The 16462-nt window shown below is 36.7% G+C and overlaps 1 protein-coding gene across 2 annotated transcripts in view; it reads left to right on the forward strand.

The window, feature by feature from the left end:
- The window catches only part of LOC137389530 (epidermal growth factor receptor substrate 15-like 1), a 43641-nt gene extending 35351 nt beyond the window's left edge, over positions 1 to 8290 (forward strand). For both annotated transcript variants that reach the window (XM_068075563.1, XM_068075564.1), the window contains 5 exons: positions 804 to 1355; positions 1979 to 2128; positions 5127 to 5355; positions 6756 to 6856; positions 7636 to 8290. In XM_068075563.1, coding sequence (XP_067931664.1) covers positions 804 to 1355; positions 1979 to 2128; positions 5127 to 5355; positions 6756 to 6856; positions 7636 to 7779 — 1176 coding nt within the window. In that variant the 3' untranslated portion in view covers positions 7780 to 8290. The remainder of the gene's footprint in view (positions 1 to 803; positions 1356 to 1978; positions 2129 to 5126; positions 5356 to 6755; positions 6857 to 7635) is intronic.
- Positions 8291 to 16462: the final 8172 nt, after the last annotated feature.

Below are 16462 nucleotides of genomic sequence, written 5' to 3' on the forward strand. Positions count from 1 at the left end.
AATTGATTGATTTCGTGTTGTAGTTCTGTGAAAAAAAACCTGGGAGTAAGGTTACATAATTCTATGCTTTCGTATATTCGAAGTTGTATCTGAATAGTTTTGATATTATATTAGAGAGTTGTCATTCTATGTTAGTTTTCATGTTGAAGTGTGCTCACTGTTGTTTTGAATAAGAAGTAAAAGTAAATAGATCAAAAATGAAAATTTTAAACCATGAGAAACAATTGAACAGCAAGGAAGTTACTCAACTTTAAATTCATTAACACACATGCTAGTAAAATGTTTGTCTGCTAGCATCATACATTGTTCAGTTTCACAACTAAGTTGTAGGTTGGTTCAAGTGTCCTTTAGATGTCTTTACAACCTTCAGCTGATACATTATTGTCACTTGTTGACAGGTGCTTGATTGTCTTCAACAATGTTCGGTCGTTTTGTTAATGATGGTGTTAACTGAAGATTTAAATGGAAGCAATATAGAACACGCACAGTATGTAGTTGCAAACAATAACATCAGTTAGCGGTCAAATATACATGTATTTGTGTTTTGACAATGCTCAAATGTTTGGGTGTTATGAATTTGAAGGTGCACACCATCACTGTTGTCTGAGTGCTCTTCATTTCGTAGAGAGATTTTATAGCTTTTGCTCACAGCTTTGAACTCAACTGGTGTGTCGGTATTTTGTTATTGAATACGTTTTGAGAATGACTCTCCAGCCTTAAGAGAATTCGAATGTATCTTCATTTAATTCAAATGCATTTGTAAATATTCATGTGGGCATTTACCCTTGTTTGCGTGGTTGCAGGCCAAAACCTATATAGAAGAATTAACAAAATTGAATGAGAAAATAGAGACTGCCCTAAAACAGTATCAATCTCTGATAGATGGAGAGGAAGATGCGTCAGAACCCGACCTATCTAGTCTGCAAGATCCTTCACCCCGTGTCACACAAACTTCCAACTCGAGCAATCGCTCTACACCTAGCCTTACCGCCAACATTAACTCATCTCCTTTTTCTCGGGCCTCTCCCGGGCTTAGCGGTTTTGATGCATTTGGCAATTCGGAGTTGTCGGTCTCCGCTGATCCATTTGCATTTGCAAAATCCGAACAAAAATCAGATCCATTTGCTACATCTGATCCATTTACGTCACAATCAGCTTTTGAGACGCTGGAATTTGGTAAGGACGACCCCTTCGCTAAAGACGATCCGTTCAAGTCAGATATTTTCCTTAACTCTCACCCATTCAAAGAAAGCTTTGCCAGTGATGATGCGTTTAATGCCAACGATCTTTTCTGTTCACCTTCAAATCCTACAGCCGTACAGAAAGTTCAAACAGACAGTCTGACACGGCCTAAGGTCTGTGCATGTGTCCTTCACCTTCGTGTGTCTGTAGTCTGTCATTTGTATGTCTGTAATCTATCACACAATCCATAATTTATCACTTGTATGTCCATAATCTGCCACTTGTATGTCCATAATCTGTCACTTGTATGTCTATAATCTGTCACTTGTATGTCCACAATCTGTCACTTGTATGTCTATAATCTGTCACTTGTATGTCTATGATCTGTCACTTGTATGTCCACAATCTGCCACTTGTATGTCTATAATCTGTCACTTGTATGTCTATAATCTGCCACTTTTATGTCCATAGTTTGTCACTTCTATGTCTACAATCTGTCACATGTATAGTGGTATAAGTAGTCTGTAACTTGTATATCTACAGACTGTCATTCACATTTTTTATCCTCACTACAAATGCATCATGTACAATTGCTGCATTTTCCTTGAAGCCAACTGTGGGGGCACAATTGTAGAGTGGTGTAAGGTGGTTGTATTGTTGTATTAAAGATGGTTGTATCACCGCTAGTCACTTTCGTGATAACTTGATAACTACTCGCTATTGACTCACATGAGCCACAGTTTCAGCATGGAGGTGCTGGCAGCGTTACCCATACTCATGTGATTGTTGTTTACAGAGTACTGATCCATTTACTTCTACCGATTCATTCGCCTCCTCTCAGCCGACAAGATCCTCTTCCGCAGTGCCAAGCAAGTTTTCCAATGATTCTGATGTGTTTGATCCCTTCAAGTCAACAACTAATGATACCTCTAGCATTACCAATTCTGTACGTAACTTCAATTTAAATTACCTACGACGCTAAACATGAATGGTGTCAAGCACTGCTCGCATAAAAAAATGTGGCTTCCTGTTTCTTTTAGTTCCTTCTATACTGCTATCTTTAGCAATTTATGTTACTTGCTTTGTAATTAGGTTGCATCATTTTTAAAAATTCAGTAAAATTTGTTCCAATGTAAATGCAGAAGGAAGTAGGAAAAAGTGCTAATATTTTAGCTTTTTGTGCCTGCAATCTGTTTGGCCTGGTTTAAACCGCTCGTGCTATCCATTATTACATACCGATTGACCATGTGCATCAAAACTAGCGTGAATGATTAAAAATTTCGTCTAGCAAAGATATGTTAACAGTAAAATTGGTAAGAAGGGCTTGCGTCACACCGCTTTACAGTCATTTATTATTGGTGCTAACAGCAAAAGATTCTTATTGTTGGATTGGTTTTTCATTGACATTCAGATACCGTATATCCTCACATATAAGCTGACCCTAGAAAACAACTGTAAAATAGTGAAATCATAAAAATTCGCATACAAGGTGATCGTAACCCGCCGTACACACCTATCACAGCAGAAGGTTGCAGAAGCAAATTGATGAACGTGGTAACCATTATTGTTGTTTTACTTTTATTAATGACGGTTAGCTTTTTCAACTGTACTGAGGCTGCTATTAATACAAATAAACTGCATGTAATATTGTATGCGATGAGGGTAAATACGCGAGCGATTAGGTGTATGACCAACCAATCACAGACTATTATTGTTGTCATAGTGTACTAAATATCAACCAAGCGCTTCTTCCCGTTTGTACACACACGTTCTTATCGTGAACAAAAGCTGAGCAAAGAAAATGCGCCAGTTTTTTTTAAGGAACCTTCAAATGTAGCTTTTCTTCAAATGCAAGTCTTTGGTACGGGTGTAATACAAACTGTATATAACAGGCTACCAACCATGAGCTTAGCATTGTTCGGGTTGTAGCTTTTGGAATTAAGTTGGCATAATTTCATTTCATTTGAATGCGTTCCCTTAGTATATTAAAGGTTAACTTGCAATAAAATTAATTCACATTACAGTTATTTGGTATCAAAAGATTCACCATGTCTTACTCTGTTGTGTTGTAGGTGCCAAATATGTGGAAATGTGATTACAAGCTCTTAAAAGCTCAAAAACGAAAAGTCGCCGTAGGTTGGAATCTCTTTATTTCGATGACATAGCCATGAAATTTGGTTGTTGTCTTGTCACATGATGTTCTCACGTGAATTGAAAGGCCAATAAAAAGCTCAATATAAAACTTATCGTAGCACTTGTTTATGACAAACACTTCGGGTTTTACCGAAGACCCCGTATCAAATATAGATGCTCGCTACTTTACAGTTTTGTTTCGGTTTGGTCTAATCGGCAAGTCGTAATCTAATCATGTGACCCAATACTTCGCAAATAATTTCTGCAGCACTTTTCAATTATCGCAAGTGACCAACAGGCTCGTCATGATTATCAGACAATGATATGTACTCCTTCAAGCTAAAAAATTAAACAAATTTTTACAGTAAGTTATAGGATATCACTGCTAAAAGTGACAGCATTACGATGACGATAAAACAGACGCGTAAGAACAATAGACATAGTTTTATTGAATGCGTGAAGTATATTTGTGAAAATATTTCGACGAATAAGGTTGCATGAAAGTGTAAACAGAAACCATCCCTCACAACTACATCACATTTGAGCCGTTTTGGAAAGAGAATCCAAACTACGGAGGTCTCGTGTGGCTGCGATTTTCTGTTCGTTTTCGAGCTTTTAAGAGCTTGTAATCACCTTTCCACATATTTTGCACCTACAACACAACAGAGTGAGACATGGTGAATTTTTTCATATCAAATAACAGTAAAGTGAATTTTGTTGCAAGTCAACCTTTAAGTTTTTTGCCTGGAAACTCGGCGAGGATATACGGTAGTGCACACTTGGTTTCTACACACTCTAGTTTCTTATTAGGTTAGGTACAACGCCTGCTAGTTACTAGTTGCATTTTTATAAGAAAAAGTATGTCAAATTTCAAAGTTTTACAAGGAAAATATGAGATGGTGTTGTTTATTAACTTTTCAGGAAATTAATGTTAGCATGAAGTGAAGCGATAACTCCTCTTTTCAACTGAGTTTTCAGTCTATCACGAATATGAGGATACAATGACTGCACTCAATGTGGTCATTTCTCTGAACCTGAAAGCATTTGTAGAAAGAGTATTTTTTATACGACTAATAGGCTAACTTTAGCAAAGTTTTACAAAATCTTCAAACAAAAAGAGAAGTTAGTTGATTAGATGGTTTGTTACATACATGCAGGGACAACAGCGGTAATTTGTATTTGACATGTATTGCCACTCGTGGGCAAGCATACCAAATGATAATAAATTGTCCTGTGAGGGAACTGTAAGTTACTAAGCAAAAATTATGCAGTACCAGACTGCCAGCCGTGACACTCCAAAATCTCCCCTTATGTCACCCTTACTCCACCTGCACGTTTTACCAGAAAACACCGTAGTGCCAGACCACACCAGTAGGGTTACTCACGAGTCACCAAGACTCAGAAAGACTCTTAATAATCCTTTCAACACACGACAAGCACAGAGTCACACGTTACGCGAACGGAGCTCGGATTCCCAATGACAACATAGCCGTTTTTGCTCGTCTGGTGGCGCATGCCCACGAATCCTTCCGAGCTATCGTCGGGCACCACGTGACTACTAACTCTCAGGAACAACTCTTGATTAAAATAGAGTAATTTGTCTCATAATGATTGTGACATAAGGCAAAGACTTTGCCATCATACCTCATTTACTAGATGCGTTGGAATTGTTATAAACTGTGAGGTTAGCACATTCTACTACAAAGTGCAAAACATGTAAAGCAGGCTTTACCTTAGATATGGACTTATTCAGCTTATTCAGCAAATATGTAACATGAATCTTTCACCTAAATCTTTGCAATTATGTCTAGAATGATCCATTTGGCTTCGATCCGTTTGCATCGAGTAAGCCAGCTGAAGACAAGAAAAAGCCTCCACCAAGGCCGTCTTTACCAAGACCTAGAGCCACCAGTCCGTCTGATGGTGGAAAACCTTTGTTTAATCCCGACCCCTTTAAAATGGCAGCCTCTTCGCAGGCATCCAAGAAAGGCAACAGACCGAAAATTCCAACCCCAAATTCTGATCCATTCAGTAATGCAGGTGAGTGGTTTGATTTGGTCTTCCGCTATAGATCACCTCCCCGCATGTCAATGAAGTGAGTGTCTGGTAGGTCAGCAATGACTATCATGAAATCAGTCCAAGTTCGCAATTAAAAACAAATATTCGCGTAAAATTCAAATGCGTGTTATGGTATCAAGGTCAATGTATAAATTCTTTGCATCTTGGCTTGATGCGTTCATGAGTCTGGCTCATATGAACACAGTCCCAAATATTGATTGAATTGTTATAAGTGTTGTTTAATCAACCTGTCTCTCCTCTACTGGATAAAAAGTTATAACTAGGTTGCGTTTGAATACTTCGAGTTGGAAAATTTTCAAATTAATTTGTTTATGTTATGTCGTAGCATCTTGAGGCTCTGCCACATTTTTGTAAAATCAAATTATTGTTTCTACCATTAGCAGTGGAGATAGTGATTGATAGTGTAAACATTCAAAGTCTGTGTTTATTACTTTATGCTTATTGTTGGTTTGCTAAAATATTTAGTTCCAAATGAGAAAATGTGTACAGAGTTTGATTGGGCATCAATTATATAATATTTGTTGTTTATTACATTACTCAGTGTTTGTTCCTCGTCTTTTAATTTTTATTAATATCCACATAGTCGGTGAAGTTGTGAGATCATTTTTACTGCAGACAATGTTTCTTGAGTTTACTTGCCTTAATGTGTACCGTAAGTCTTCATGCTCAAGCCGCACGGCTTGTGTTTAAAAACAGATGACTCACGAAAAAAAAAAATCTTCCAATAAGCCGCATATGCCCACAGACCACGGCTAACGACTGATGTTTTGTCGTCCTTGACTCCTTGGGGAGTGAGAGTGTTGAGATGGGTTTCGCTATACCCCCGTCCTCTTGAATAAGAAAACAGGCTACATCAGGACAGGTGAAAAGAATTTTCTTTCACTTCCAAGTTCGAATTGAAATTCCTAAACCCTTACATCAAGAACTTACTTGCCATGTCTCAGCTAGATTTTTATTGCGCTGTTAAAGGGCTTCACGTTTATGGAAAGATGCCGGTCAAGAATGAAAAGGTGTTAATAACCTATGACTGTGGTGAGTTAAACATGAGCGATAAATTCTTCTTTAGTCTAAAGTATTCCATAAACATGACCTTGAAACTAAACGAGTAGGTCGCCAAAATCCCGTACATAAAAGTGTATCATGACTGCGATTCTATGGTTATAGCGCGGCACTGAGCAGAGACCGCATTTATCAAGTAAACGCTCTGAGCCCCATGTAAGTTTTAAAAACTTGGCTTTAGCCGCAGCCTATGACCTTGAACCAGAAGCCGCCCCAACGACAAGCCGCGTGGCTTGAGCAAAAGGACTTACGGTATTTGTTTTTTACAAATTTAAATATCATTTATTTTGTCGTATCTGTAGACCCCTTTGGAGGAAGTGATCCATTTAGCGGGCCAAGTAATGGTACTGCTCTCAAATCTGATGATCCATTCGCGGCAAACTTTGCTGACTTTGGTTCCGGTGTAAGTATGAGAGCATAATTTCATTCGATTGTTTGATTAGTGTTGTGGTTAAAGGAAACAAATACACGGTGTTGATCATCTTAACCTTAGTTTACTAGAGCATAGAGCCCTACCTCTATAGCTTCTACTACTTCTATAGCTTCTACTACTTCTATAGCTTCTACTACTTCTATAGCTTCTACTACTTCTATAGCTTCTACTACTTCTATAGCTTCTACTACTTCTATAGCTTCTACTACTTCTATAGCTTCTACTACTTCTATAGCTTCCACTACTTCTATAGCTTCTACTACTTCTATAGCTTCTACTACTTCTATAGCTTCTACTACTTCTATAGCTTCTACTACTTCTATAGCTTCTACTACTTCTATAGCTTCTACTACTTCTATAGCTTCTACTACTTCTATAGCTTCTACTACTTCTATAGCTTCTACTACTTCTATAGCTTCTACTACTTCTATAGCTTCTACTACTTCTATAGCTTTTGTATCTGAATCTTTAGAAATGCATAGCTGTGCAGATATGTAGACTTACTAACTTCATTTGAGCTTATTTCAAACAAATCCTCAATGCTTAGTTTCTTGTTTGACAAATCCCGAGTGTAAAATCTATAGCTGCCTATCTATCTACACTCTTGATTGAGAATGACTGGTTGTTTCTGAGAAGTGGTCATTAATGGCACTGAGCCAGTGCATAGGCGTGAAAACTCACGCCAATATCGCCGCGTTCGCTGATAATCTAACTGGGTAATTAAGGTTCTCGATGTTTCTGTTATACAGTTCGATGCTCCTTCAAGTGCTGGTGATTTGGAATGGGCTAAGGCAGAGAGCGAAAAGTCTGAAGTAGAACGGAAGAAGCGACTCGCAGAGCAAGAAAAAGCGGACTTTGAATTTGCTCTCGCGCTTAGCAAAGCTGAATCATGATTATGAACTTGTTTTGTGTAGGTCTGATGACCATTGCTGTTGTAATTCGTTTAACAATGTATTATCGTTATATCAAAATTATGTTGTATTTTATATTTTAGTAAATATTCTTTATAACGGGTTTAAAGAGATCACTTGTCATGATTTCCCGCATGTGGTGCCCATTGACTCCTTTATATGTACTTTTAGCAAGCTCATCATACCTCACAATCAACGTGTCATCTTATAGGATCATCCTGATTTAATGTATAATTTATGGTATCAGCAGGAAGATCTGTCATATTTTAAAATAGCATGTCTGGTGGATGCTGAAGAAGGGTCATGGAGCTGTATCGTTATCTGTTATTGGATTTTGTTTGTTTCATTCACCACTCATTTTTGGTAAAATATTGTTTTTGAAATCACAAGTGTCAGAGAAGATTTTATGGTAATGGTTACATTTACAGAAGTTAGGTTTATTAGTGAGTTGATAATACACGATAATGACCGAAACCATGTAACTTCATTTGATAATTGCTATAAAAAAGAATACTAAACTGGCATTTAATGTCTGTCTTTTTTCCCCTTTTCATTTTTTGGTCAAAATATGGCCCTTCGGCATGATCAATCAAACAGCAAGCGTAACTGTAGCGTTTAACAAAAATAAAATTATGGTTTCTTGATGTAGAGACATCACAGAATTTTCTAATTCATCGGTTTGGGAGTCGTCATCTCATACCGCGCCATTCCCCCTTATAGCGAGCACAGTTTTGCGTCTATTGCACCTTCAATCGAAATTTTGTTAATCTGAATATGCTGTTTGTAAATTGGTGGCGGTGGCTAGTCATTTTACATATTGATATGTACAGTATATTGATAAAAACATTTGTGTTAACTCAGCATCCGTTTTTTAATATTGTTGAATAAGTTGCAAGCTTTTGATAAGCGAGCATTTGACGCTAAGCTACGGCGATTGGCCTGAAGCTCGTTTTTGTTCAAATAATTTGGTCCCCTGATCACTGTAGTACATTCAACGAATTATTTTTACCACATAAACCTTGTAACCGTAATTCTGGTGTTTAATAAATTTGTACTATAACAAAAAAGTGGTATAGAGTGTCTTCGAGATTAAGATTTGTGTATAGTATATCATTAATTGGATGAGATCAAACTAGCACCTAGCCTACATCTTGTAACACATACTCCGTTTATGAATGATGAATATGTGATGTTTTTATAAGGAATATGTTATCAATGTATATGTACAGCTCTCTAATAGTCAAGCCTACTCGATACACGCACGAGTATTACAATAAACAAAAAAATAAACAGGAACTAGTAAAACATGAATGGAGTAACCGCAACAAGAAAGCCCTAAGAGAGCATACAAAAAGTATAAATACATGGCTATTAATCAGCATTCTGAATGATATATGTGCTTGGAAGTTTTTACACTGTGTAAGATACATCTATGTCTAAAAAATTGTATCTCACTCATGCCGTTTTCACAATGACATTCATGAAGCCCTGTTTTCCGTCTTCTTTTGCCATCCGTTTGTGTCTAGTTCTCTCAACTGCATATTACGCTTAGCTGTATTTTTGTATCTCAGCCTGGGTCTGCCCTGCTTTTTCTTTTTCTCGTATAGTTGTGAATATTGGCAATCGTTCATGCCCCATTCTTTGCACATGTCCCAGCCATCTTAGGCCTTTTTCTGTTAGAATCTGATAGAAAAAAAAGTGAAAAAGAAACAAAATGAACTAAACAGAAATGAATGAAAATAATGATCACTACTAATATTCATTACTATAATAAGAGCAGTGTTCGTCCATCTGTCTGGGAACATGCTTTGAGGTTAGGAAAAACAATACCTCTCATGGTAATCGGACTCGGATATTCATCTTACGAACTGGAATCTGTACAGGGAGTGAATGGCCTGTTGTCTAACCGGAGATCTGTATAATCAGGTGATGGATGCAAAAGTTTTATAGGTTGATACAGACATTCCGTTTTCTCTGTTTATCTTTAGGCTGAATTTTGATACTACTTTTACAAATCTATAAGCAGTTACATGCTTTCAACTAAGTGTGCAACTGCAGCAGTCATCCACGAAAAACATTTCTCCCGCAAGAAACTTGGTTGTGCATGATTGGGATTTGAACTGAGAAACTCCAAGGGGATTAGCATTACCTTGTTTGGATGTGAAGTCCTTTGCAACTTCAAGCATAGTACAGAGATATAGTTGTGAAAGGGTTTGTGCCAAGACAGCCCTGCTTGACACTATTTTCTACAGAAAACTTTCCTTAAACATGGTGTGACAGGACTACTTGAGCCAGCATTCCGTCATGCAAGGACCTTATCAGGTTTATCATTTTGCAGGATGTCCCTAACCTGTTCAGAACTTTTCAGATACCTTGTTTTGAAACCGTATCAAAAGCGTTGATGAAGTCAATAAAAGCAGCGTACAAAAGCATGTTTTGTTCCAGACATTTGTTCTGTACTTGACAAAGGTTAAGCCATATCCATGGTACTATGCCCTTTGCAAAATCCACAATGTGCCTGACAGGACATATAGTGATATCACTTTATTGGTTCTGAGAATAGTACACGAGTCATAATATTTCCAGCAATCGATAGGAGAGTGATGTCTCGGTAGTTCCCATAGGTCTTACGATCTGTTTTCTTAAACATAGGTGTGATTTTAGCCTTTTTCCTATCCTGTGGCTCCTTCATATATCTTTAATTAGTTTGGATAGTGTCCTTTGTAGTCGCTAGCAACCATATTCTCATACCTCTGGTAGGATCCCACATTGTCCAGATGCTCTTTCGTTATGGTGGCTGCAGTGATGACTTCCGTTCCGTCCGGTGGTTTATCCAGACAGCTTATGATTAGTCTTTTTGTGAGGCAATCAAAAGCACACTGCTGTATCATTCCTGAGACATTCATGAGCTGGTTGCAATCTTCATTCTATAGGACTACTTCTTCATCAAGTGTTTTAGCTATACTGTTGCTCTTTTCTGTAGGTCATATACTTCTCTGAGAAATTGGTAAAACTCCTTCATATCATTGCAATTTGTGACAGATTGTATTTTTCTTGCTTTTTCTTCCTTCCTACCAATGTGACTTCAGTTCTCTGGTGTATTGTTGGAGTTTGTTCTTCGCTACTGAAAGTTTTGTCTTGTTCGCACTGGTACGACATTACAGATACCGACTTTGTGCAACATTTCTCTCTTCAAGCGGCTGGTTTAGCTTCGCATCATTTTCTCTGAGCCAATCTTGGTGTCTCCTAGATGATCTGCCCAGCACTCATATGCTGCATTGAAAGCCAGACTCATTAAAGTCTCCCATCGCTCAGTGATCTCTCCTTCTCCTCATCTAACTTTTTATTTATTTCCTCCCCTAGGCCCTCTCAAATCTTTTTATCTTTTAGCTTTCCAACATTTAGCTTCTATGGTAGTTTTGAGTTTTCTTTGTATTTTGACTGTTATCATAAAACAGATCATGTTGTGATCTGTATATCAGTCTGCACCTATGTAAGCATGAGTGTCCAAAACATTTCTTTGGTGCACTTATTTTGTAATCACATAATCCAGTAGGTGCCAATGCTTGAACCTTGGATGCATCCATGTTGCTTTATGATCATCCTTTTGTTTGAAGATGGTGATGATGAGATTATGTTCTGAGCAGAAAGTAAGTAGAAGTTTATTGTGTTCTGAGCAGAAAGCAAGAACTTCATTTCGAGTTACATTTCCTAGACCTTGATAACCAATAGCTCCTTGCCAATTCTAGTGATCACATCCAACCCTTGCATTAGAGTCATTTGCAATGAGCGGCTCATCTATGCCAGAGGTCTTTTTCATCACACATCTCAATTGATCATTAAAAGTCCTCAGCTTCATCAGAACTCATCACAGTGGGAGCATAGACGCTTATGTTAGACAAATACGCATTCCTCTTTAGTGGTAGTCGCAAAGTCATGATCCTGTTGCTCACTGCAATTGTGTCTTGTTCATTTTCTTGACTGTCATTTTTGATGGTAAAGCCAACTTCTGCCTCTCTTTTTTCATGTTCTTTTGTGCCACTCCAGTAAAATGTGTAGCCACTGTCCACCAAACTTCCTGAAAGCATTAGACAGGTCTTGCAGAGTGCTGTGGCATCAATCTGGTTTCTTGAAAGTTATTTTGTCACCTGTGCAGTCTATCATTTAGACCAATTTGAATGATTTCTATCCAGAAGTGCTCTTGCATTCCATTTTGCAATTTTCAAGATGTATTTGTCACTCTTCTGTTCGCTTACTAGCTGATTTCTCATGGGGTACCAGAACGGGAGCACCACAGCGCAAGCCTTTTTAGGCCGCATGACGTTTGAGCCAGCACAGTTGTCATTGATTTGTGCCATTTTTATAAAACTGCATCAAAAAAATATTAAGGAACATTAGCTGTTGGTTTACTAGAGTCCCTCTCTCGGTAGTACGGACATGTTATCCAGCGGGCAAAAATAGGTCCAGCCTGGACCATATTGGCATCTGGATAAGATGCCAATATGCCTGGACCGTCCAGGCATATTGGCATCTTTGACACCCTATATGCTTCTGTGGCTAGCCGTAGAATGAGCTTATTTATTCCCAATTTTGAGTGTGGCCACTGCACACATTCTGGAGAGTCTATTCAGACGCTTTGTTGGGTATTTTACTTCATTCCAACAGGGTGTCCAAATATACTTTTATCCCAACTTAGAGCTAGTGTTGCCAGTTTAGTCGCCGGCGATCTGAATCTTGATGCAGGTTGTATTGGTCTTCAGGGTTTTCCGATGGCAGGTGTAAGTACTTGACCTGATGAAAATTGTATAACAAGCTGTACATATTCATTAATGCAGTTAATTCAAATAATGAATATCGCTTTCGAGGACTTTATGCTTCGAAGTAAATATTTATCCCACAAAGACTTGCTACTACTCATGGTTACGCTCTGCATATCCCTCTCGAGAAGAGTTGGTCAGGTAGCTCATTAATCGGTGTAATAAAATGTCATCAATAGGCAGAATGTCTCTAAATGCTGTATAGTTTATAGCTTGGTTTATAGCTAGTGTTAGTCAGGAATACTTGGAATATAAACTGTGGTAGACTGCTTCATAGTTATGAATGAGCATGGTTGAGAATGAGTCAATGAGAACGATTGCTAAATTGACCTAAGATGAATGTAAAGACTTCAAGGAATTAGCAGACTGAACTTAAACATCTACTGAATCACAGCTTCTACATGACTTTGTATAACGATTTTGGTGTCAAATTTAGAAGCTTGTAAGATACCTTCACCGTTAACTTTAGGCTTAGCTAATTTATGATGACCGCAATACCATTCCTCCCGCTTGCATTACTATTTTTACTTTGCTTATAAAGTATACATTTTACGTTTTCCTTATAAAATTTTTGAATGTAATAAAAATTTTAAATGAAAAAAACATAAGTAGAATATACTGCTGACACTGTGAGGAAGTGTCTTCTATATCGTTATTGTTCGTTCCTTTGTTCGCTTTTTTTGTTACAAAGCGGTCTTTATTCTCTGACTGGTACAATTATCCCAAAGCTTCGGAAGGTTGCCAATTAGCTCAGTTGGTTAGATTGTCAGTCTACTAAGTTCATAATATCAAGGGTTTGATCCCCATTTTAACTAAAAATATTAATTAACTCATTAATCGCAGGTACTGAATTTTGTGAGAGCATAAATTTGGCTACATTGCTAAACAACTGTTATTGCAACAAAAAATAAAGAGCTTTGACTTCCATAATACACTTCTTCATTCCTGATAAAGTAACATTGATTCAAAAGTCACCTTTCATTAGCGACGAATCTGTGAGTCCTTTTAAATGAGTCTCGAATAAAGTTAATTTCAGATAAAAGGAATGACAATGTGAATTGCTTCTGTCCAATGAGGACCACTCATTTCAATGAAGCAATAAATTGCATAAATTACAGTCATACTTCAACATACGAGCTTAATGCGTTCCGAGACTGAGCTCGTATGTCAATTTACTCGCATGTTGGTGCAATTTATTTATATATAGAACAATTAAATATATATTAATTGGTTTTCATACTCTGAAACATGCAAATAAAACACTCAAAACAAGATATTGTAACTGAAAGAACATGTTGGTTATTGTCCTAACTTACCACAAATTTTTAAAAAGCAACAAATAAAAATAATGCAAAAAAATGTGATTAATTAAAATGTAAAATTAAATACATACAATAGCGGCTAACGCTAGCATTTGCCAGAGAGGGAGATATCCTAGGGAGTTATAGAGAGTTATCCTTCATTACAACAGTTGACTTTGATAAATTTGGATTTTATCAGTCTTAAAAGACAAACTTAGAAGCAAACCTAAAAGCAAACTTTCATTTTTAACTTAATGTAATTAAAATTTCTTCGGCGTTCATAGTTTCAAGTTTCTCGCTAGTTAGCTATTTTTTCCTGCGTTTCGCTTTCACGACTAGCCGGCCGTTTTACGATAAGCCTATCTAAGGACGTTTGCCTTTGTCGCCCATTCAACATGTTGCGATTAGGACGAACACATGTGTCGTCACAAACGGTTAATGTACGACCACTAGCCAACTTATCCGAATGTTTATAGTTTTGATAAATAGTACCGGCCTTTTCACATAGCTTCGTTCAGTTACGCTGTCACCGGCCAATTGTTGATCTTTTATCCAATGCCTGAACAGTCTCTCCATCAGCGGTCGTGAAGATCGCTGCGCCGTTTAGAAACTATAGTTAGTCCTTTTGCAAACTAAATAAATGCCCTGAATATAATCCTTCTGTTTGATAATTATGGATGTATTTCTGTCATATTGCTGAGCTAGCTCAATCACGCATACACATTTCGCATATTTTTCAATAATTGTCCGTTTGATAATTGTTATCATTTGCTTTTTCTTTGCATTTCATCTTTCATTTTACTGGCAAACTTTCGGTCTACGCACAGTACTTTTAATTCACATAATTCTGCACTGAAAATCACGCACAAAAACACGGTACAAAAGTATAACCTGAGCAGTTGAAAAATACAGAGTGATGATGTTCTCATAAAACACCTCCGGCATACTTGGCAACTGACTCACGTGCTCGTATCTCAAACATGGCTCGTATGTTAGTGCTAAAACTTGCTTAAAAGCTGGCTCGTATCTCAAGTTTCTCGTACGTTGGAGCACTCGTAAGTTGAAGTATTACTGTATTAATAAATATACATAAATTATTTCTTTGAATTGAATTCTTCATTGAATTCTTTAAATTATTTTCTTTCAATTGATGAAAGCTTATGAGTGGAGAGAGCGGTAGCTATCATTCAGCTTGCATGTAATAATTTACAGTTTCGATGTGGTCGTTGGCTGTAATACATCAAAGGCTATGTCGATGTATGAATATACTTAAAAATTATATTTAATTTAGTAATTTTAAGCAGGGTATGGTGTGGGCATTGTAAATAATGTTTTTAGCATTTTATATATTCACAACATGATGTGAGTTTTATCAAGGCTTCATCATACAAATTCTGTTTAATAAAAACAAGGTTTAGAACAAGGCCTTATGCCAATGCTATTTAATGTCCAAAAATGAATTTGAAGCAAGGAATCATTTAGTTCAGTGGGTGTTCAAAGAGTACAATGTAGACAGCAACAACTCAAAATTATTAATATCGCTATCCATGATTGAATAGACGAGTATGAATGAATGCTAAAAGTACAGGATTTTGCAATGAATATTTGCAAAATATTAAAAATTGATTGAATTATATGAATTTACGTGAAAAAGGCATAGGCCTCTTTTAGTCATGTCTGCATTTCATCCCGAAAGCATTACTGTATGTTCTAGTCCTTTAAACATTCATTGCAGTAATCTTTCTAGCTGTTGAAGAAATTTTTATTTTCATTATATTTACTAGAAATTCCACTGTCATACAGCCCACGACCAAAGTGATATTGGAAAAAAGAATGGGTACTGATGGTTGAGAAATGCAATATTAGCAGTCAAATGGCACTGCAGTGCAATAGGATAACTGCAATGGTAGCTGTAATGTACTGGGTGTGGGTGTTACTATATACAACAAACAGCAATAATGAAAGGAAAAGATTATATGTTTATATCTCTCCCCAGCAATAGGAGAAATGCATATTGGCCAATATTAGAAGTAAAATGCACTGATATTATTAGAATAACCAATATTATTAATATAGTAATAGTATAAAACCAATGCACAATTTTGTTTACATTTCAAAACGTCATAGCTAACAATATCAAGAAGTGATATTTATATAGATTTTTAGAAAATCTATTTAAAAAAGTGTTTGCTCATGACAAACAGCAATAATGAAAGGAAAAGATTATATGTTTATATCTCTCCCGCTGCAATAGGAGAAATGCAATATTAGAAGTAAAATGCACTGATATTATTAGAATAACCAATATTGTTAATATAGTAATACAGTAATAGTAGAAAACCAATGAACAATTTTGTTTACATTTAAAAACGTCATAGCTAACAATATCAAGAAGTATCAAAAAGAATATCCAAACTTAGTAATAGTAATATAGTAATAATAGAAAACCAATGCACAATTTTGTTTACATTTCAAAACGTCATAGCTAACAATATCAAGAAGTATCAAGAATAATATCCAAACTTATAATGAAATATCGTAATCTCA

Source organism: Watersipora subatra, chromosome 3, assembly GCF_963576615.1.
Source record: "Watersipora subatra chromosome 3, tzWatSuba1.1, whole genome shotgun sequence".
Lineage (NCBI taxonomy): Eukaryota > Metazoa > Bryozoa > Gymnolaemata > Cheilostomatida > Watersiporidae > Watersipora > Watersipora subatra.